We start from the raw sequence: 23,085 nt of genomic DNA, 5'->3' as shown, positions 1-23,085 counted from the left end.
GTCGCGTTAATGGTGTCATTGGTAGAACAGATGATGATTGTTAGTGTGTCGGGCTGTGAGAAGGAAGACGTGGTGTTCTTGGATTGGGGTGTTCGAATAAAATTAGAAATGGTTGTATGAAATGTTCCTGTTAGTATACTTATCTTTTACAGGGAACTAGTAGCTGTAAAGTGTTCTACACACAATGGTATACGTATCTTCAAGTAAGTATTGCTTGCGTGTAAGGTTAATGGGAGAAAATGTTATAGTGTTATAAAATAGACAGTGCTTCATTTATTCTTTGTTCTCATCTGATACACAACACAACAATTAATATCATCATGCAATTATATCCCAAGCATCATGTTGCAACTTTCATCGTAACAAATGGTGAAAGTCAGTTTTAGTTTCTAGAGATAACTTCTACCTCTCTGAACCCTTACTTGTAGCATTTAAGATTGATAATAAAAATCACACACGCATATATATCTGCAAACTTCATAACATTGTGATTATACACATTTTCAGGTGGAACAATTCAAGACAAATCTCCATGGAGTATCTCAAGGTTAATTGCATTATTATGGGGTTTCCTGAATTTCATAGTTATGTTGTAAGTATTAAGTTGTCTTCATAAAAATAGGAATTTTAGTCCAGTTATTTAGGTGTATCTTATGAATTAAAATTCAATGCCATGATGATCTGATATTATTTTAGATTAGAGTAGTTTTTGTGCATTCCATGAATCCTAGATCAGGATAAGTAACAAGTCAGTGTACAAAAAAAACACCACAATACAATAAACTAATGATTCACTAGAGGTTTGTGACTGGTTGATTAATTATAGGAACACTGTGTTGGACATTTGCATAACAATATTAGTTTTACATAATATAAATTCTGTATATTTATTGAGCAAGTCTGCTATTAATGTGAGATTTATAAATTCACTGTCAGGATCCTATCTTGTATTACTGTATCAATAATAATGAATGGTCCATTCTGTATATATATTAGAGACCCCTTTCAAATGTCTTCTCACCAGTTTAAATATTTACAGCACTACAAATCTCAATACATCTAGAAAAATTTCCTAGTGTGTGACCTGTTCCATCCTGCAAACAGCATTATAAGTTGGCATCACATGTCTGCTTAGTATTATGCCATTAGTTTTAATTTATAATGAAGTTTTACATAGTCCCAGAATTCTATAATGCCTCCACATTAATGATACATCATCTTTCCTCACATTGTCAGTAATTTATATATATTATCCATTTAAAATAGAGTTGTACTAATTAGCACTTTTTTGCAGCTTCAAGACTTTGATCAACCCTGATATGAACAGACATGGAGACAGATACACAAGAGATTACAGACCTGGACCTGGGTAAGAAGCAGTTCACATCAGATTTTGCGTGTGTCACTTTCTTCTAGTAAGTTTTGAACTGTGATAATGGGTTTGTATCTGCAATATGAAAATCAAGGACAGAGAAGTATTCAGAGTAGCAAAGAACACATTTTTGTAATGATGTTGATTTTCAAACCGATTATTCTGTGTTGTTCCTCAGGCCTCCACGACCACCCCAGAGGAGAATGGGTGGATTTGGGAGTGGCAGCATCAACAGTTGTGCCTCATGTTCCTCAGGATGAGGCTAAGAACTGTTCTCACAGACAGTGTGCCTTTTGTGTTTAGTAGCTTCTTTGTCAACATCTTGAAGGACATAATATAGTGACATTGATGCTCATAATACAGATACTAGAAACAGGCACCTTGCTGAGAGGACAAAACCCATTCCATGTATATGAATCCACTAGGAACCTTTTAGTGACAGTTGGAAGAAGCCACACAGCACTGTTTTTGCCTTAAAATACTGCCATAAGAATTAACATAAAGTGGGATAAGTGACTTGGTATTTGATGTTACGTATTTCAGTGTGTACCACTTGCAACCAGAAACATATTATATGTAGTCAAAATTAAGTTTAAATTCAGCAGTCAGTAAAGATCATTTCTCTTCAATGTTGAACTTGATTTGTGTTTAGAATTTGTTTTCTTGGCAGGGTACCCAGCACTGCTTTATTAATCTCAATCTTTCAATAAAAATTCACAGTATTTAAAACAGTCGCAGTTCATTATGCAGTAATGCTGGTTGGCTGCTTGCAGCTCTTGACATTCTGGTGACCTACATATGATGTCAAAACTAATAAACCTGAATGAGCAGGAGTAGTATTGACAGATGATGGACATATACTGGATACTGCAATGTGTTTACATTCATTGCTTGAATGCTTTTATTTAACATTGTGCACATAAGCATATGACCACCTCCTATGTATTTCTTTGCATTTTCCATTTCATGTTTATATACTTATATTCAAGGTATGAGTAAACTGTAGAAAAATATTACTTTCTTGGTCAGTATTTTTCTTTCCTTTTCTTATATGTGTGTGTGTAAGATATGATTGAACACCCCTGTGGTGAAATATATGTAAATTGTAAAACAATTAAAGCTTTGTCTTTGTACAGTTTGACATATTTCATTTGGATGCACTGGATTTCACTGTGAAGCTGATCCTAGAGTCCTTACTTAACATTACCAGTCATATTTGTATGTTAATTCATAATCTCAAACAGGACAAGGTCAATCGAAGAGCTAGTTTTCAAGTGGCATGCTTCACAAAAAAATTATTCGTTCTACATTTAAACCTGTCATTTTGTTTGTATTTGGCTATGGGATACTTAGTCAACACATCTGGATAGAATTCAGTTTACAAAATAATGTTTTAAATCTCAGCCCCTGATTATAAATGACCAACAATAGGGTTACAAGATTGGGTAATGGCAAACCCTGACTGGAAAAGTCTTGGCATTCTGTTCTTTAGATGACACCACAAGCAACTTTGGAAAATAAATACTTTTACTTTTATAAAGCCACACCGTAGTGCCACCTGTAACAGGTATCAAAGTAGAATAACAGAACTGAGTGCACAAGCTGCCACTACTGTCTGGAGGACAGTATATCTCCGAAGTACTGGCCTTTGTGATCTAGATTTATTTGGTAGAGAAGATAAGTAAAATAAATATATCCTGCCACCACTCAACTATTAAAGCTAACAATTATGGCTTTTCAACAATATAAAATAAATTTAATATGTTTTCATTAATTTAGTGGACTAAAAATATTAAAATGTCATAAAAATACAAATTGTTTACTACACAACCACCTAGGGATGGTGCCAGGTTCACATTAACAAAGAGGAAAGATACTGACTGGATTAGCAATACAGTGAATTAACAAATTACTATTTTTATACTTTAATCAGATTTAACAATTAATCCTATTAATTTACATATAATATTCATTTTACTGTATCTTAATCAGTTACATACAAACCAATAAAAATAAAAAATTATCCAACAAAATAGTTCTTAGAAACAATTTATCATCCAATATACTATCATATTGGCTGCAATTCAGTAACAAGACCATACATGGTATCTTCAAAACTTCCACCCCACCCCCTCTACAAATATACATTCACATAGTTTTAGAAGTGTCTGACACAGGCTGTAATCACAAACAAGGCAAACATTGTATGTTATTCATTTAATGTATTTTCAAAATTAGGTCATAAAATTAGCTTAAACACATACCTATTTCTAAGGAGCTGTCTCCCTTGTAAACAATAATACGTACCTTCACTGTATAATCAAAACAGATTTTACCCCACATTAAATGAGAACCTTGCTACCATAACATAACCTGAGGTACCTATGGAGGTGGTCTACAGAAATGAGAGTAGCAGCTGAATAAGCAGTAGTTATGCAGAACCAAAAATGGGTGATCTTCCATTTGGATGTGGGATAACAATTCATCATCATAAAAAATGTGTTATAAACTGTGAAGAAAGGTCACAGACAGCTCAGGATAATGTCTCCTGGTAGCCTTTTGTAAGGATGTGTCAATGAAGTTTCAGTTCCAATAAAAACAGAAATTATGTACTAGGTAAGTAACAACCAACTCCATAAGGAGTATCATGTTCCATAAAATTAGTTAATATTAATAAATGATACTTTTTATATCACCTATCTCATGAAAATACAATTTCATGTTGGTGACATAATGTTTGTATGCCACAGTACAGTGTAAGAAATCTCCTATTTAAGTATTTCCAATTTGCATTGTTTTACAGTGATGTCTTACCTAAAAAATTTAATTCATTTACCAATTAATTGACTGATTGAGTATGTTTGTTTAAGTATGATTCTGTGAATGAAAATCTGTTAAAGTTGTGGAAAGAAGCAGCCACAACCCCCCCCCCCCCCCCCCCAAATAAGATTAGCTGCCTCCAGTGTGATCTGAACCTCAGACCTGAATATGAAGCAGGAGTACTAACCACTGAACAGTGCTATCTTGTCACTTGAGGACTGATGATTTCCTATTATGTCAGATACTATCTATGGTGTTGATATAGTTTTGTGATGCCCTCAACTGTGACCTAATTTCAATTCCCGCTTCTGGTTCTGAAAACAGCTTATAGGATAGGTTCTATATTATATTGCACATGTCACAAATGTCTTTACTTGACTGATGGCTTAAACTGAAGAGGCAGAACTACAACTGGTTCATTTGTCTTTGGATTATCTGTATAGATACTCCATGTTCGTCCAACACAGTCAAATATTCCTGTAATTGAGATGCAGATTAAGTTACAAAATGCACACAACTTACGTTAAGTTCTACTTACTACACCGCATGTGACCTGTGTCTGACTTGGATGCAGACCCCAGCACAACAGTTTTACTATCAATCTGCAGTGCAAATAAAGTGCTTTAAACTGTAGGTAGAATTGTTTTCAGCGTGGAGATGAAAACTTAGTTGCCAGATGCATGTTACAAAGTTTTTATTCACTTTTAAATTACTGGCCTTTCAGTGTATCAAAACTATTTTAGTTGCAAGCTGTACAACCAGCCTTCATCCAGTATTAAATATCTGTCCACTGATAAAGGACAATTTAATGTAGCATTAAAAGAATTCCTTTCCTTCTGTTATACTGGAGAACATGAGGTGTGTAAATTTGGTTTTGTTTCTTTTTAAGCTTTACTTTACTCCCCCTTTTTAGGTGTTGAAGCAGGTACACAACAATAACCTCAGTTCATACTGGTGCAATCATGACCTGAGGCACAACAATGACCTTGGGTCACCATGCAATAATTGCCTAAAGTACAGTAGTGATCTCAGATCACAATGCAACAATAGCCTAAGTGGTATGGTGTGAAGAATGTCGGTGTACTCCACAGAGAGCACACTTTTCCAGTCTTGTTTAAGTGTAGTATTGTTTATTGTAATTTAATTGTTCCTAACTTCTGTTTCATGTTGGCTGTGTTGATCGTACCTTGACTTCCTAGTGAATTGGATCTGTGGAATGCATATAATCCAACAATGCATAATATTTACATTAATATTGGCAGGAACAGGATTTTTTCCATTAATCACCAATGTGTCCATACTGAGTCTGGGACCCATTTAGCCACCTATATAAAGGATACCAGGGGATATTTCCCAATGGATAAAGTACCCAGAGAATGAAACCAATTATTTGCCTTCATCTAGTGATATGTACCACAGTGGAGCATATATCCACAATACCCACATGCCTACATGCTGTGCTGGTTAACTGCATGTACCTTATCATCTTTCCATCTGTTATAAAGTCCTTCTGTCTTTCCACTTTTTTCCATTTCTCCACCCCTGATTTGGTTGCTACATGATCATAACCATTTTCTTTTTATAGACAATATAGTGATCTATAACTAGCACTATTTCATAGCTTAGCAATCATTTAATGTATAAAGAATCACCCTAGTGCACCACACCAGTAACTAATAGAAAAGAGATGATGTTTCACACTTTTGTTTTCGAAATATGAATTAATGGTAAGTATAAAACCAATATGGAAAAGAAACAAAGGACGCCCTTTAAAAAAGATTCCTGGATGACTGAGGCTGGAATGGGTCACAAGGCTCAAAATCCTTGACAGCTAGATGATGAAGATGATGATGATGATGATTAATTCGTGTTTACTGCAGCTTACTAGCTTTCATGTGACATTGACTGGCTAAAGCATGAACACCTGTTATCTAAAGATGAAGATATAGTTATAGAAGTAAATAAGTAGAAAACAGTGATGACAATGATTATATAGGTCAACTAGATGTGTTTTGAGTTGTCAAATGATGATGCATTTTCACAAAATTAATTGTGACCAGGCTAATAAAATTTACAAGAAATGGATTGGAAACAGTTAAGGAAATGTGGATAAAGAACAGGTTCTTTCACTAATATATAAATTATTATAAAAATGTTTAACACATGAAGATATGAAATACAAGACCTGAAGATTTGATAGCCATCTTACCTACAGCCACAGTCTTAACATAATCATCATCCCCAGATTCACGGAAGATGGAGTACTCTTTATCAGACTGATCACCCAATATATTGATAACATCTCCTCTGGAATAAGGGCAAGGTAAACTGCTCATGGTGGCATGACGATGGTCGCTACTCGTCGTTATTTCATCACCTGCTTCATGACTCTGCAGTCTCAAATACCTGCAAAAATACAATAAATCAAATATAAATTTTATACCATCAATCCTCCCTACCCATCCCTGAGATGTGTGATATTAGCAACAAACCAGCATATTACCTCAGCCTTCAGTTATGGCTACAAAATAGTGAAGATTTTGTCCATGGTGGTCTTCTAGTATGTGATACCATGTGGATTTCTTGGTATGTATCAATGTACAAGTCCACAAGGTGTCAACCCAGAAGACCACCATGGACATCTTCACCATCATGGGAACCTCAAATCTCAAATAATGAAGCTTTTATAAGTGTCTTACTTACTTGTTACAATGAAAGATGTGTTCTCCAGGACTAGCAGTAAAAATATTAAGAGCTGATTCATTAGCTCCACCCACTGCTGGTCCTACCTCTGCATTATGGAACAGTCGGTCCCCCTCTTGGTTTAGGAATGTCATATTGATACTGACTGCATCTCCAGCTCCACAACCAGAGTCCCGCAGAATCTCTTGTGCCTGGCTAAAGTTCTCAGCTGCTAGCAGAGCTCTTGTCAAAAAGTGTCGAGCTGTAAGTAAAATGCCAGGACTGTTCAGATTGCAAACACTTTGCTTTCAAACGTGTTTTCAGATTCGGGTCAGGTCTTACCTTCAATTTCAAAGGCTTGTGTCTCTTGTCTGCATCCCTTTCTACACATAAAAACAATTTCTTAATGTATAGACTTTCACTAACTGTAGGACTGGTGGCCTTACTAAGCTTTCTTCTTCTTCTTGTATGGCTCTCCAGTCTGTATTCGGTCCATGGCCTCCTCAATTTTCCTCTTCCATTCGGTCCTCTGTTAGGTCTGTGTCCGAGGCTTTGATTAAGGTTTCGAAACATCTTCCTTTTTATCGTGCAAGGTTGTTAGCCAACCTGGAGGACCAGGGTATCGCCAGCATAGCTCTTCGGTTCACTGAGGTACTCAAGCCCCACCAAGGTGCAGGTACCATTAAGTGGGGCCTTACTAAGCTTTACTGATGCAAAATAATGTGGATTCATACTGTATAATTTGAACTACTGTCTTCCAGTAAATTATTGAGTCTTGGGTTATTAAACTATTTCTTAATTGAAACAGGACATACAGGATTAAATGGTACAATTATAAATGAAGACTTGAAGAAAATATGAAAGGAAACCTTCATGCTGTCTTTTGTCTTTTTTTTCTTTCAATTTTATATCCATATTTTCCTGGAGAGCCTGAGGAAAACCATAAAACACCTCAGTCAGGTAACCAGCCACCAGACTGAAATTAAAATCCAGGAACTCCAAAATATAAAGCAGGAGTGCTAACAAAACCACGTTTGGTCTAGTTAAGCAAATATGCTAGGTATACTTACGAGTCTTTCCAGATACCAGAGTCTTGGAACTGATAACATTGACAGAATAAACAAACCCATGATGATTATAGCTCATGGTGTATCCTGGCAGATGGCCTGCATAGCACAGGGATGTGAACCGCTCCTCAGTTACTTTCCAACGACCTTGTGGCAAGTCAGAGATGATATGAGCTGACACAAAGTAGATATGATTCAACACTTCAGACAAAGCATCTTCAGTATGACCCAGAATCTCCTGGAATCAGAACAAAGATACTTCTTTCAGTTTATGGAAATTTGGGCTGAGGAACAACTTTTCTATATCTCCCTAGCATTTATAAAAGTTCTGGGAACACATTATGACATCTACTTTCCTTCAATTGCTATATGCTGTGAGTTCAACATTCCAATGTGTTTTATAAAGAAAATATTCAATTACCTATTCTCTTCTACCTTTAGAAATCCATGTTAAAATGACAACTATTTTGAAGAATTTCTATGCAAACACATCCAATGAAATCATACACATGTTCCTGATCAAGTAATAATAGCCATACATAATCACAATAGCCACCTTGGGCTCTCACTGACTTCCTATTGACAAATGGGACTGGATTCACAAATGAATCTAAACATGAATAGGTCAATTACATTAAATTATGCAGAACAATATGTTTACAAAATGTAATGGAAATGTACAAAATCACAATCAATTAAGATAATTTTTTCTTATTTTGCAGGTTCTAATTTGGGAAATGGTTTTTTTTCAAATTTGATGTTACATATTTAGATGGTATTTGGCGAACAGGTAAAATGGATGGACACACAAGTACAAAGACACTAACATCTGGTTCAAACTTTACCTCTCCAGGATTGTTGCAGCAAACAGTGGAACATCCTGTACCATGGGTTTTGGTTGGCTGCTCCCGCAAGACATTGGGCAGAATTTCATCCATATGAAGCAGAAACAACTGTAGCAAGAAACAACAGCAAATCAATCTGTATTCAATTTAGAATTATGTCTTGTGAGATATAACACTATAAGTTTAGAAAGCAACAAATTTAAGAGGAATGTTCTGCCAAAAATTAATGCAATTCTCCATATACATGCTAATACAATCCAAAATTCCCAATTATTCCCAATCACAATACAAGTCTCACACCTGTTAAACCAGTCTGGACACAATGGTGATGAGAAAAATCCTCGTCAGTGACCAGCCCATATCTCATTAAGTGGTACAAGGATAACAAAGGTGAGCAAAGAAATGGTTACTTCTCTTTATTAGCCACAGTAACACTAGAAAATTGTCAGAAACACATTCAAAACTGAACACATTATGGACCTTATAATACAGTTCATATGCTCAGAGTCAAATTCTGGTATTTTGTTCTGGATAAACAAAGTCAGGATACAAAATTTGGTAAAACCTAATGAACCAAACAGGTTGTGTAAAAACTCAAGTGTAGTTTTAAATTCTTTAAATACAGTTTTTGTATACATTTTTCAAGTGCCTTAGTTAAAAGCAAATAACAATGGAGGTTCTCCACCTCCTATAAACTGCCACTGCAACACAAAACACAAGGTTTATTATGAAGTTCAGAAAAATGACAAAAACATCACCTTATAGAAGGGCACTTGAGCTCCATCAGCTGTTCCTTCCATCTCCTTCAAATACTGTGGGAAGTTCTGGCGGACAGATGATAGAGTCTCATGGTACACCTTCTGCCCAGCCTCTGTCTCAAACAGTGGCAGAAACACCTTGTTCAGTTGTTGTGAAGCAGCCAATAAACTATGAATGAAGCCTCTGAAAGTGCATCCCTAGTGAAATAACACACCAATATTAGCATCAGACATTAGTGCAGCTGTCCTGCTACATGCTATGGAGGCACATGGGGAAGGAGGTACAGCTCCTACCCATTCATGATTTCTGGCACCAGATGGGGGTCAGTGGTCGGCATCAAACCCCAGCCATGCTTTTATCCCGTGACTGAAACCCTGGTGCCCACTGTTTAGGAGACTGGCAATGAACTTTCAAATTTCAAAAAAGGTATGTAATATTCTGACTAGCTCAGCAAGTACAGTCTTCTAAGTAAGGATTCTGTAATATGGAGTTAGTAGGTTAAATTATTTTATTTATGCATTCACTTTCACCATTTCAGTATTTTAAACTTAAACATAACTTTTTAAATTAAACATATTTCCATTAAAGATGTATGTATTAAACAATATTGCTATAATTCTGTATCTCCTGTGGAGACCACAGATGCATATGAGCTGCATGGCTGATGTTAAAGTTTTGTATTTATTCAAGACTTTTTTCAAACCCTTCTCCACAACACCAAAACAAAATCCTAAACTTCTGCCTCTTAACTGTACTCCTTATTACCCCCAAAATTTAACATAAGTCAACACTGTGACTTACCACGTCAAATCCAACTTCATAGTGAGTCCCACGTGTGTATAAAATGGGGATGCTGTTGCGGCGACCAATCTTCTCCACTACTGGCATTCTGTAACAGTGCCTGAAAGCAAGTACACAGATTGTATACTGAACAGCAAGTATGCAGAGTGAGTGACCTTGGTTATGAAACCAACACCTGATACTACTATGGCTTTATAGCCACATGTTATCTTATTAGCTGGTCTCACAGTCAGCTACTGATATAATAAAGGGATTCTCAACTTACTTCTTCCCCCCCACCAACTCCACACTGGCACTGAGACAATAAACAGCTTTGTACTTCAAATATATATTTATTATTCAAGTCTATACACAAACTGACATTCACCTGATCAGACGGAGACACACTGCACATCAAACTCTTGAATAATGAACAACTAACATAATATGCAACATAATATGCAAAATAATAAGAAGATCAAAGGAACACCCACAACAGTAATCTACATCTACAATCAATGAAAAGCTTGCATTAATAAATATAGAATAGTTTTAAAGATAAAAAACCTGAAGATGATGCTATGACATTGAAACATGTAGTAGTATAAAGCGCAATATTGTAACATCGAGATAACGATGAATGGCGCAGAATATTAATATTAATTTTAAATTTTAACATCAACAATTTAAAAGTTTGTGTATAGACTTGAATAATAAATATATATTTGAATTTTAAACACAAACATGACACATCTAAACTATAAAGCTTTGTACTGTTTACTGGTGCTAGATCCACACTTATTCAAATAGGACAGAGGAACATACTGACAGTCTGCCTAATTATGAGAATATGTAATCACTTTTAGATGTTATCATTATTTAATATTTGAAAGAATCTCAATCTTGAAGACTAGCAATATCAAATTCTGTTTTCAGACTTATTTGTGGTTAACATGATTTACACTGCTCTGGTAATATGGCATCACTACAGTTCCATTTTGTCTAAATCATGTCATGATAGAATTAATATCCCATTTGATGTAACTTGTTCTTAACAGGATAATGTCTCTTGAGGACATCCACATTTGTGTTCTTTGTTTCACTCTGTATCAAAAGTACTGCAGTATTGGGTTTCCATCATGAAGCTAATTTATTTTAATAGTGGAGTAAAATGTTGTACAACACACTTCTTACAGAAACTGTAATGACATAATCAAAAAGGTTGAAACTAGGTCTATGCAAACAATAAAATATGTTAAATACACGTAAAATTTGGCAATTAAATAACAGAAATGATTCAATAAAAGATAAATATATAGTGACACTAACCTTTAGTAAGTATGGCCACATTCAAAGCACTTGCCTTCTGACTTCATACAGGACTGGAAACATTGATGGAAGTAACTTCCTTAAAGTGATATGAATATTGTCAACACATTCTTATAAATGTCTTCAACTGCTTCAAAATGAGGCCATTTCAATGAGATTTTCATTTTCAGTTCTATGATAAAGTCACATAGGGCTAAGTCAGGAAATATAGTAGATATTCCAACACTGGCAGGTGCCTTTTTGCTAAAACTGCTGAACTAAAGTGCTGTAAAAATGCAAAATCCACCTATCTAACCAATAACTTTGTCTTTCCTGATGAACATACTGCAATAAGTCCCCAACCTTAACAGAGAATGTCTGACAGACCACAATCTAATGTTTCATTCTGTTATGTTTGTTCCTTCATATCTAACTACTGTGTGTGGTTCACTGATAATCAGTGTCCTAGATTTGTGAATCTACTATCCAGTGTTCACTACCAGAAAGTGATAACTGAGAAAGTATGTCGCTTGTTTTGTATGAGAGATGTCTCTCATATTCAAGGAGGGTCATAAACAGCAAGTGCCTATAAACTAAATGCTCATGCAAATATTTGAATCTAAAGATAAAGTTGACAATTTACAATATTACACAACAATTTCACAGGTCACCTACTTTGTTAGAGGAGTTAAATAATCAACCTTATATTCCTTACCCATTCTAATTACCCTCAGCTTTTAATACAGTATTTCTAAATAACCTAAAACATTAACAAATTAACTTGCACCTCCTGCTGCAGTCTTATGGTCCTTGAGAGTAATTTAATAGGATACTCCCAATATATAATATAAACTGTGACATTGCAGAAAATATCATTGGGCTTATTTCCGTGTTAGATAGTAAGATTTTCACACTTTAGGTGGAACAGGCATTCACCTATTGTTATGGACCAATCTGATTTCTAGATAATAATTTAACCTTCTGACACATTCAAGAGCCAGTTTGATATTGACCTTGATTATACTATTCCATTCTATAACATAATTAGACAAAAGAAATGGACCCTACCCATTAACCTTCTGTGGTTCCACTTCCTTTACCTACACCCACAACACAGAAAACAGGTGTGTATGAAATACTGATAAATCTATATGCTATGGTGAAACTAATACTGTAAACTGAAAGTAAAATTCTGTTGGGCCTTCTCAGTTGAAAGTACAGAATTCACCTTACCAAGGTGACTGATTGCCAGATACAATGTGAGAAGAAACATGAGATCATATGTTTTCAATACAGGGTGAACAAAGTTATTTTGTTACCCTAAGCTGAATCCAATATTCACAATGAATTTCAAACGTAGTTTTAGCACATTATTTTCGAGGAAGAATACACAAGTTAAAAAATTGTCAGTGGAACCTCAGTTCCAGAGAATTTGACATAAATACGGCACACCTGCTTTACAATTGAGTAAAGTTTGATTAAGACATTGCTTATTTAACTTGAATTAGTTACGCTTAAGATGGGTCTGTGGTTGATGAATGTAATGTAAAGTAATGTAAAGTAATGTAAGGTAAGGTAAGGTAATGTACGGTAAGGCAAGGTAATGTAAGTTAAGGTAACTATGTAGGTAACCATTGTTGTTTATTTGTTGATAAACAGATGACGTTTCCTAGGCAACATAACAATGAAGTTACACTTTTTCGTTTCCCAGGTAACATAACAATGAAGTTTGACGTTTCCTAGGTAACATAACAATGAAGTTACACTTTTTCATAACACATTTTTGCCGAATGACACTGACACTAAAATATAGACGTATTTACGTCAAAAAAAGAGTTTGATATTTTACTGCAATTGGTGAACCATGCCTCCCCTCTCGACGTTCTTTGGAGTCGCTGGCTTCGAGGCCCTGATGAGACGGCAGGGCAGACGGTCTGTGTGTGTCCGTCGGGAGTGAAAGTCTCCAGGAGAAAGGTTAAAGGCAGGTCTGTTTTGGGGGTCTAGTCTGACGTGTCTAGTCGTATAACCAACCGGAGACTGAGCCCTGGAAGGGTTGACCGATTTGTGTCTCTTTGTTCTCTTTATTTCAATGTTTATATAAATTTTATTAAATATACTTTTCGATTAATCGGGGGGTTCTTTTATTTTGTTTTTTGGCTTAACCGCTTTTCTTATCCTATGACCTCCCGGCCTCTGGGATTGTTTTAATCTTTTCGGCCGCCAGTAGGGCGCAAATTGGTAGAAGAGCGTGGTTGCGGAAGTTTTGTTTTTTGGGGGGGCTTGTGACCGCTCCTGATTTGTCTTTTGGTATTCCAATCTTTTTGACGATTGTTAAGAGTGTTGTGGTGGGCGTGCTGTTGGGGCACCGTGTGGCACAGACAGGTCCTCTTGTGGCCTGCCGACCTTGCCTGCGTTAGCTCTTGTTTATTCTTGACCGAACTAGGGGAGAAGTTGGTTAGGTGGGACGTTGGATGCGTCCCGACAGTAGGACCCCGGGGGTTTGGTTTGGGAGGATTGTTTTGTATTTTTAAGCAGGTGATTTGTTTAATTGTGTATTTTATTTTATTTTGGTTTTCACTTGGTGTTCCTTTATTTAATTACTTGGTCTTCTTTTCTTTGGTGTTCCCTTTCCTTCTCTCATGGCTCCCGACAGTTGGTTGGGTCTCCGACCTGTGCAAGGACATTGTGAAGCTGTGCGAGAAGTATCGGGTACATGCTACGAGTCCGCTGGCCGAGCTTCGTCCCCGCTTCGTGGCCTTTTTGAGAACGCAGGAGGAACAGGAAATTTCGGCGATTCATGTGGAGGTAATGGGACGTGGATTTCCGGTTGACGTTAAATTGGCTGAGGTTCAAACCGGTGATCTCCCTTCGGCTAATGAGCTAATACCCATAGATAATCCGACTCGTCCTGACAACATGGGTAAGGGGGTTCCCATGAATCCTCCTGGAACGTCCTCCATTCACAGTCCGCATATGCACGTGGTGTTAGGATTGGTTAAGTCCATGGATGCGGTGGGCGGCAGATCTCCGAAATCATTATTGACCTTTTTGATGAAGGCCAATTCGTTGGTTAAATTGGGCCTGGTCAGGGAGGACGAAATCCTTTCGGCTCTCCTTCCTAAAACAGTAGGGCGGGTAATGCAAACGATGGGCGACTGTTTGAGGTTTAATCTCGCGTGGGGTCAAACCCGACAGAGGCTCGTGGAGGAGTTTCTGCCATCTCGTTTGCTAGATGCCTTAAGGTAGAATTCGTCAGTCGTCGATTTCAGTCCGTGGTTAATGCCGCTGAGGTTTTGCCAGGTTTTTCTCAGGAGGTTGAGATTGTGGATCTTATTCTACAGAATATGGATCCGGGGCAGAGAACCCACTTTGTTTTTCCTAAAAGGCCGAGGGTAGTGTTGGATCTATATGCGTTGGGTCGTGAATTATCTGTCTGGTTGCCGGTAGGCAAAGGTTGGACGCCCTTGGCGCCGCGTCTTCCTAAGCAAGGGATAACAAGCGAGCTGCATAAGCAGCATGGGGTGTCATATGAAGCTGGGAATCGCTTGTTGTGACCTACGTGTGAGACCGCAATAGAAGCACACGGTCTTCCTGCGCATGCACATTCCGTGTACTGCATGGTCCGAGCTTTCTTGCGCATGCGCATTACTGGCCAGCACAGCGACTCATGCGAAAATATCAAAATATTTGATCTCCGACTTTGACCGCTGACCGCTTCGCTGTAACCTAGGACAGCGCCACACAAACAGCCAGTTTGATATTTCCGCTTCACCCACGCAATTCGCACCGCTCAGATTTAATCGCTCACGTAGGACACCGGGTAAGAGGGGGACTCGTGGTCGTGGGCAGGGAAACGACCCAGCCGCCCACCCGTAAGTAGGAGTGGCCCGAGCGCGAGATTTAGAGCAAGACCATTCCGATCGTTGTGCCCATGGGTTACTGTCTCTTGTAAAAGTCTCCACCAGCCATCTTTGGTAGATACGGGCTCTGTGTTTTCTCTGGTCGCTATGGATTTTGTTGAGGATTTGCGGAAGTCTGGCGTGCCATTTAAGGAAATGCCGTCTGGCGTCAGTTTGGTTACTGCTGCTTCACAAGAGATTCGAGTATCCTGGAGAATCAGACTGCATTTTAAAATCCACGACTTCTCGTGGCGAGACGCTTACCGGTGGGAGTAATTCTGGGAGCGGATTTTGTCTGCCATAGTGGTATGGTTCTGAATCCTTTTCGGGGGATATGCCACTTCCAGTTCAGACCTCAACAGAAGTGTGAATTTCTCTCTACTCCCACAGGCGCGCCCAGAAAAAAAGCGATGCCCGTAAGTGAGAAGTCGGTTTGTAGTATTTCCACTTTCATCAAAGAGTTTCCCGCGCTGTTCTCCGATAGACCGGGCACTGTGAGGGGACGCACTTGCGGCATCGAACTATCTGACGATGTGCCAGTGAGATCGCCACCAAGACTGATCGCCCTCCGGTAGCATGTGAACGACTTGCTGAAAAATGGTGTCATTAAGCCTAGCACTTCTAATTACGCGAGTCCGGCCTTCCTCGTCGCCAAAAAGGAAGGAAAATTTCGATTGGTGATCGATTATCGGAAGTTTAATCAGAAAGTGATATACGACTCCTTTCCGTTACCCACTATTGAAAGCGCATTTCAACATTTCCCCGGAGCTAAGTATTTCAGTGTTTTATACAAGAAATAGTGCCTATTACCAGATACCTCTCGATCAGAAGAGTCGGAAATATACCGCTTTTATCACTCCGTGGAGATTTGTGTAGGCGGGTAGATTTTAAGCCGCGAGGTTGATCGAATATTTGGAGACATCAAATTTAAATTTCTGTTTAATTATCTCGACGATCTGTTGGTTTATTCCAGCACTTGGGATGAACATATCAGACACCTAAGGGAGGTCGTTTCTAGACTACAAAATGCCGGTTTCACTCTAAACCCAGCCAAGGTCGTGTTAGGGGTTCAAGAGATCAGCTTCCTTGGTCATTTATTGTCGGCTGCAGGCGTCCGCGTTAACCCCGAAAGGATAAGCGTGATAAAAGAGTTTCCGCCACCGAGAAACTTGAAACAAGTTCGGCTTTTCTTATCCTACGACCTTACCACCTCCCAGCCTCTGGGATTGTTTTAATCTTTTCGGCCGCCAGTAGGGCGCATTGGTTACTGGTCCCATGCTCACCCCCTCTAGTACCACTTTTGTTGGTAATCGGTGACCACAAAGGCAAAATATTCACAGCCATTCTCCATACCTGGAGGCTCTCTCCTCCATCCACAACTGGAGGGTATGCCATGGCATGGATAAATTGGTAAAAAACAATGAATTGATGTCATATATTGTTAGAAAAATACTTCACTATCATTCTGTTTGTCTTGTCTATGTTCTACAATGTCACTTATCCCATTCAGAGCTGAGCAATTCTGTTCCATTATGTACACTGCACGTTATGTTGGTGAACATGATGCATGTTAATAAAAGGATGAGCCCAAAAGTGGCATATAGTTCATGTACCTGTAACTGATTTGAAATTAGTACCAGCCTGGCTCTCTAGCCTCTGACAACTTGTTTCCTACACTTCTTATCCTGGAAAAAGAAAGAAATTGAAAATTAATATTCTCCTGTTGTGATAAAATAAATATAAGATTACATTATTCATGCTACTTTATTATTATTGCATTCGATATTATGTATGGAACCAGATAAATACAACTTCTCAAAATTTACATTTTGTGTTATTTTTTATTATATCCTACATGTTCAAAATGAATGTTTAGTCATCTTCATGGGTAAACACAACATAGTCTGACCTAAGGCACATTAATGGTTAATTAGGAGACAGGCATGAAGCAGAGAATAACAATTAGAGCAACATAACATCAAAAGGACACAATGCACCAACAGAAAACAGTCTGACAATAAATCTCAAAATATATATGACAGCAATGCAAAATACAATGGTCTCCTGACAAGGAAAAAACAAAAGTAATTTAAAGTACATAAAATAAGCTATCAGCACCACAAGAACACACAATGTCAACAAACACAAATCAGAATAAGACTACACATAACATGACAGAAGCTGGAACTACAACTTCACTAAATTCTTAAAATTTGTGCATACTGCTATTTTAATCAATAATGCAGTATGAAAAATGACACTTTTGAGGAAGGTAGGAGGAGATTAAATTCTGGAAATGCTTGCTACTTCTCAGTTCAAAATATTTTGTCTTTTGTCTGATATCTAAGAACCCGAAAATTAAAGTATACAAAACAATAATCTTGCCTGTTGTTTTGTATGGGTGTGAAACATCGTCTCTCACTCAGAGGGAGGAACACAGATTGCAGGTGTTTGAGAATAGGGTGTTGAGGAGGATATTTGGGCCTAAGAGGGAAGACGATGGGGCGTGGAGAAAACTGCATAATGATGAGCTTAAAAATCTGTACTCCTCCCCAAATATTGTCAAGGTGATTAAGTCGGGAAGAATGAGATGGGCGGGGCTTGTTGCGCGCATGGATGGGACAAGAAGTGTGCACCGGGTACTGGTTGGGAAACCTGAAGGGAAGAGACCGCTGGGGAGACCTAGACATAGATGGGAGGATAATCTCAGGCGGGATCTATCGGAGATAGGAGTTGAAGGAAACTGGATTTTGTTGGCCCAGGACAGGGTCCGGTGGAGGGCTTTGGTTAATTCGGTGATGAACCTTCAGGTTCGGTAAGCCATCTAGTTAGTTAGTTAGTTAATGCAGTATGAAAAAATATGGAATTTACAAATATCTTCATGTAATTTTAGGTTGTGGTCATATAAGTTGTGACATGCATTCATGTAGGTGGTTACAAACATTTTTGAGGAATGTGCTGCCTCCATCTTCAAGATACATTTTCAATGCAGTGAAAATCTCATATTTACATGTGATGTTTCAAGACAATAAACAATTAAGTACATCTGACCAAAAGCTTTTATATACCCTTGAAAATTACTGTAAAAACTCAGTCCCAGTATGTGAGATATAAAGATTGCTGTCTTTTGAGTGGTAGCAAAAAAGTCTGGTAGAAGTTTACCAACATTTCAAAGGTACCTGCTGTCTCCATCATCAGCGGAACGATGACTGCTATCTTCATACTTTGTGTCCTGTATTCTTGTGATGAGACATGAACATGTACTTAGATTCTCTGCACATACATCTAGACTAACTTCCTTACTTACATCTAATATTTTTATGTGATTTGCTTCACAGCACTTACCGATTTCTCATAACAAGATAGTGTAGTTGCGTCATATTGTGACTTATGAAATTAAAATTAAATTATTTGGTTATTCCGTCAAATCACAATGTATTTAAAATAAGATAATTAAAATAATTAACAACTGTGTTGTCTACTATTTCATCTCTGGTATGTTTATTTTACTTTCCTTATAATATTATTTATTTATTTAATTGTTTTCTATATTCATCCATATTCATTAATGTTTCTTTGAATCATTTACTTCACAGACCGATGTAAACATCAAAAGCATCACTTCAAACAATAAAGTTGATCCATTATATGAAAATATCTGGACACGACCTCCAAAAAACTACACTACGAAAAATTGTAAAAAATTGTAATTAAAATTGTAATGGAGTTTTAAATTTAATAAAATTTTACACCTGATGATGGTTTAATAAAACCGAAACATGTTGTAACTGTTCCAATTGTAAATCGATTATTCGATATGGAACACAGAATGATATTTTAATTATCTTATTTTAAATACATTGTGATTTGAAGGAATAACCAAATAATTTAATTTTAATTCTCATAACAAACCAATATAATCACCATAAATGAGAAACTAATGCATCCATTCAATTCCAGTCCCTTCTGATTTTGTTACCTTCCTTATGGCACATTAAAAAATGTTGAGAAACAATAACAATAAAGCATCTCCTTGTTTCAAACCACTGTTAGTAGGAAATCCCATCAAAAGTTTACCTATACAAACTTTACTACAGATTTCATTCAAACACATTTTAATTAACCCAACTAGTGTCACTCCCACGCCGTAGCCACGCGGTCTGAGGCATCATGCTTCGGACCAGCGATACGGAATGCGTGCTGGTTCGAGTCTCGGGGAAAGAAATTTTCTCATGAGCTTTCGACCAGTGTATGGGACCGGTGCCAACCCAGCATCATGAGGAAATTGGGGAGCTACAATGAGTAGCGTAATCCGGTCAGGAAAGCTAGCAATGGCTAGGGGTTCGTCGTGCTGACCACACGCCACCCTGTATCTGGTTGGATGATCGTTCACCTCTGCTTAGGCATGTGAACGTGAGGCCAGCAGTCAAGCTAGTCGGCGTAGGCTCTCTGGAGCTGTTAAGCCACGGATTTAACTTTATTTTTAACTAGTGTCACTGGTACACCACATTCAATGGTAGCTTTACAAGACTTCTCCCTAAGTCATAGAAATTTTGAAGCTGGTGTACTGTCTTACTGTACTCCATTTTTATTCCAGCATTTGATGAATGCAGAATATTTGATATGTCACCCTCGGTGGACTAGTGGTTAGCGTGCTTGCCACTGGACCCAAGGTTCACGGGTTCAAACCCGGCCAAGGTCAATGGATTTTTAAGGTTGACAAAAATCCATAGCACAACTTCCTTCAGAGGGGAAGTAAAGCCGGCGGTACCATGTCATAGTTTTACAGTATGTAAAAGAACCTTACAAGCATGAATAAGATGTTTCATAAGCAAAATTCAGTGGCCATTTCTCACCCAAGTCTCTCCTGATTCACTACTAGATGGCTGTAGTTGACAAATCAGTATTGAGTAGAAATTGTGGACAGGCAGTGGGCTTGCCACTCACTACTCATAAATGCACACTTAAAAAGACAAAGAAGCCTCCCACATGGGAGGAGGTCAAGTCTCGACTTCAGGCTGTGCCATAGGAGAAGAAGAAAGAATATTTGACAGACTGACAAAATGTAAAGCATATTTGTATTATTTCATATACAATATTAAATAAATAAATAAAAAGTCATCAAAGAAAAGATACCTGATTAGTCCATTTGGAATTTGTTGGAGAGACAGCAACACAAGTATGTTTTCTCAGGGCTCTCCCACTTCCATCAATATTCACTACTCCATTCCTTCCAGAGCTGAGCCATCATCCAGTGCCACTTCACAGTTGATGAAATAACAAACTGGCCATGGAAGACATCTTGAGCTACAGAACTTATTTACAACAAACTGTTAATGTAGTGCAAGAGAAACAGTAGCCCTGATATTGAAGACTTAGACTGTTCATCATATTACTTTACCAATGGGGTCAAAACAAGCACACTAGATAGAGATTTTACTGTCTTACCTGATAAAAACAATGGGAGGTCAGAGAACTGAGAGAACATAATGTGATAAACTAGCAGCATAAAATATACAAATGTAAACACAGTATAAGCATTACATGTCACTGGAGCCAAAATATAAAGGCCTACTTACATTGTTTTCTAATGAGCAAATGTTATGCAACCTGTACATGTGTGTTTAAACACATTACACATTTTTAAAGTTGTTTATGGTAAAGCAAAGGATGCATCAAACAAACTATATTCTGTATAAGACTTGAGGTTCTCACAGCGGTGAGTATGAAGATTTCCGTCTTCTGGGTTGTTGCGCTGTGTAGTCTGGTCGATGTTAACCAACGTTTCAGAGGTCATACTGCCTCCGTCATCAGGGACCTCTGAAACGTTGGTTAACATCGACCAGACTACACAGCGCAACAACCCAGAAGACGGAAATCTTCAAACTATATTCTAATTTTACTAGAACAAAATACTGTGTAAACACATGCAGGCCTAAAATAACACAGGTATCTAAAGGATACAAATACTGACAATACAAAGGAACTCGCACTTCACAGACTTCCTCATAAAGTAGAAGAGTACAGTATTTGTAAAAAATATGTGAATAGTATGCCTATTCATGTTTTCAGAAAATACAGAAAATAATAATACTTACATATTTCATTATCCCAATTTTCATTTACCAACATTTATGTGAATTGTGTTAAATTTCAAGTGGTTAATACCATTAAGAAACACCAATGTTTCTTTTATGTTTTATCAAATTCCTCCTGAAATTCTGCCACTTCTTGGCTAGTTACTGAAACTTAAGAAACTGTTTACTTCTGCTTCAGAATCTGAATGCCACTCCTCTGAACACTTTGCCTGACAGCTGCAGACCTCTCACAGTTTCTGAAGGGTCATTATCAAACCTAAATGGCTCTTTAAAAAAATAAATAAATAAAAATATATATACGCACGCACACACAAACACATTAATATCTCCACAACTATTGAAACATTTCGTAAAAACAGAACGATTCAAGAGAAGTACGCCAAAACTTTGAGTGTCCAGTAATCTAATGATTTTGGATAAAAAAAGGTCATATTAACTCCTTATTTATGAACATGTATGTAAAATAAGCAGAAGAATGCAATACACATAACTAGTGGTAGTGATACAAACTTTTAGTTGCCTCGAAACAGTCTCTAACAGCTGACTTCTGTAATACAGCAACAAATTCCCAACATTTTGTACCACGAACTTCCTCCTATTGTCAAAGAAAGCTACACAGATAAAGGTGTGGACTGCTGGAGAAGAAATACAATACAGAAAGGCAAAAATACACAGTTAGTTGGAATGATCTGAATGCCACAGTTAAGGAAATGATTTAATATTAAATACTTGCAAATCTTTGATCTAAGATTGTAACAGGAGGAATGAAAAAAATTGCATAATGAGGAATTTACTTTGTAATCTTCAGCAAATATTTTTATGGTGCTCAAATTAAGGAGGATGACATGGGCAGGCATGTAGCAAACGAGACATAAGAAATGCATGCAAAATATAGTCAGCAAACCTGATGGAAGAAATCACTTGGAAGACCTAGGCATGGGCAAGGGAATAATACTAGATTGCATCTCTAAGAAACACGGTGTCAGCTTACCATCTGGAATCATCTGGTTCAGGGCTAAAACCAGTGGCAGGCTCTTGTGAACCCAGTAATGAACATTCCATAAAGATGGGGAATTTCTTGACCCACTGAACAACTTTTAGCTTCCAAAGGTCTTTGCCCCATATAATTAGTTAGTAACAGACCTCTGAAGAATAAAAACAGTCCTACTAAGACATTATTTTTATTAAGCAGTACAAATATAATTGTTTAACGTTTAAATTTTTAAGACATTTTCTTCTTTGACACATGCAAAGTAGTACTATAAACATCGATTATAATAAAAGAGTGCTCTGGTATGGGTGATGACATAAGGTAATAAAACAGGTTTCCCTAATAACTACAGTATGTTAAAAAATACATGCAATAATTATACAGCAAGGTCTCCAGATACAGAGATAAAACTAGTCATAAAAATCATCCTTTTAAACCTAATTTCCTTGACAGCCTTGTTATAT

The 23,085-nt window shown here is 37.4% G+C and overlaps 2 protein-coding genes and 1 long non-coding RNA gene across 6 annotated transcripts; 2 read left to right on the top strand and 1 right to left on the bottom strand.

Moving 5' to 3' along the window:
* The first annotated feature begins 34 nt into the window (after window positions 1–34).
* LOC110828989 (selenoprotein K) lies at window positions 35–2,510 on the top strand. The gene is made up of 4 exons (XM_022062254.2): window positions 35–203; window positions 508–592; window positions 1,295–1,369; window positions 1,551–2,510. The coding sequence occupies exons 1-4, from the start codon at window positions 185–187 to the stop codon at window positions 1,630–1,632; spliced, it is 261 nt and encodes an 86-aa protein (XP_021917946.1). The 5' UTR covers window positions 35–184; the 3' UTR covers window positions 1,633–2,510.
* A 763-nt stretch (window positions 2,511–3,273) lies between these two features.
* On the bottom strand, window positions 3,274–21,233 carry t (C45 family peptidase tan). Of its 3 annotated transcripts, XM_087346622.1 has the most exons (9): window positions 20,669–21,233; window positions 17,146–17,217; window positions 10,347–10,446; window positions 9,545–9,742; window positions 8,787–8,894; window positions 7,945–8,179; window positions 6,896–7,136; window positions 6,402–6,598; window positions 3,274–4,669 (listed from the first exon to the last, which is right to left on the bottom strand). In XM_087346622.1, the coding sequence occupies exons 3-9, from the start codon at window positions 10,431–10,433 to the stop codon at window positions 4,563–4,565; spliced, it is 1,173 nt and encodes a 390-aa protein (XP_087202748.1). In that variant the 5' UTR covers window positions 10,434–10,446; window positions 17,146–17,217; window positions 20,669–21,233; the 3' UTR covers window positions 3,274–4,562. The 3 variants fall into 3 exon arrangements, with proteins under 3 accessions (XP_087202748.1, XP_087202746.1, XP_087202747.1); XM_087346620.1 differs by lacking the exons at window positions 17,146–17,217; window positions 20,669–21,233 and adding an exon at window positions 13,483–13,570; XM_087346621.1 differs by lacking the exons at window positions 17,146–17,217; window positions 20,669–21,233 and adding an exon at window positions 11,655–13,442.
* LOC147874266 (uncharacterized) lies at window positions 13,539–17,357 on the top strand. 2 transcript variants are annotated; one of them, XR_015534576.1, is made up of 2 exons: window positions 13,539–13,618; window positions 14,287–17,357. It is a non-coding gene; the product is annotated as an uncharacterized LOC147874266 (long non-coding RNA). The 2 variants fall into 2 exon arrangements; XR_015534577.1 differs by having other exon boundaries at window positions 13,544–13,607.
* Window positions 21,234–23,085: the final 1,852 nt, after the last annotated feature.

This window comes from Zootermopsis nevadensis, unplaced genomic scaffold (genome assembly GCF_977971745.1).
Source record: "Zootermopsis nevadensis isolate Lab colony 2312 unplaced genomic scaffold, Znev_1.0 Znev_ptg000010l, whole genome shotgun sequence".
NCBI lineage: Eukaryota > Metazoa > Arthropoda > Insecta > Blattodea > Termopsidae > Zootermopsis > Zootermopsis nevadensis.
Note: the sequence above shows the minus strand (reverse complement) of the source record. Positions and strands in the feature narration are given on the sequence as shown.

Coding starts and splice junctions, on each gene's coding strand:
- LOC110828989 (XM_022062254.2), top strand. Junction 593..1,294: donor CTGAATTTCATAGTTATGTT/GTAAGTATTAAG, acceptor ACTTTTTTGCAG/CTTCAAGACTTTGATCAACC. Junction 1,370..1,550: donor GATTACAGACCTGGACCTGG/GTAAGAAGCAGT, acceptor GTTGTTCCTCAG/GCCTCCACGACCACCCCAGA.
- t (XM_087346620.1), bottom strand. Junction 8,895..9,544: donor CTCAAGTGCCCTTCTATAAG/GTGATGTTTTTG, acceptor TTCTTGCTACAG/TTGTTTCTGCTTCATATGGA. Junction 4,670..6,401: donor TGTTAAGACTGTGGCTGTAG/GTAAGATGGCTA, acceptor TCTCAATTACAG/GAATATTTGACTGTGTTGGA.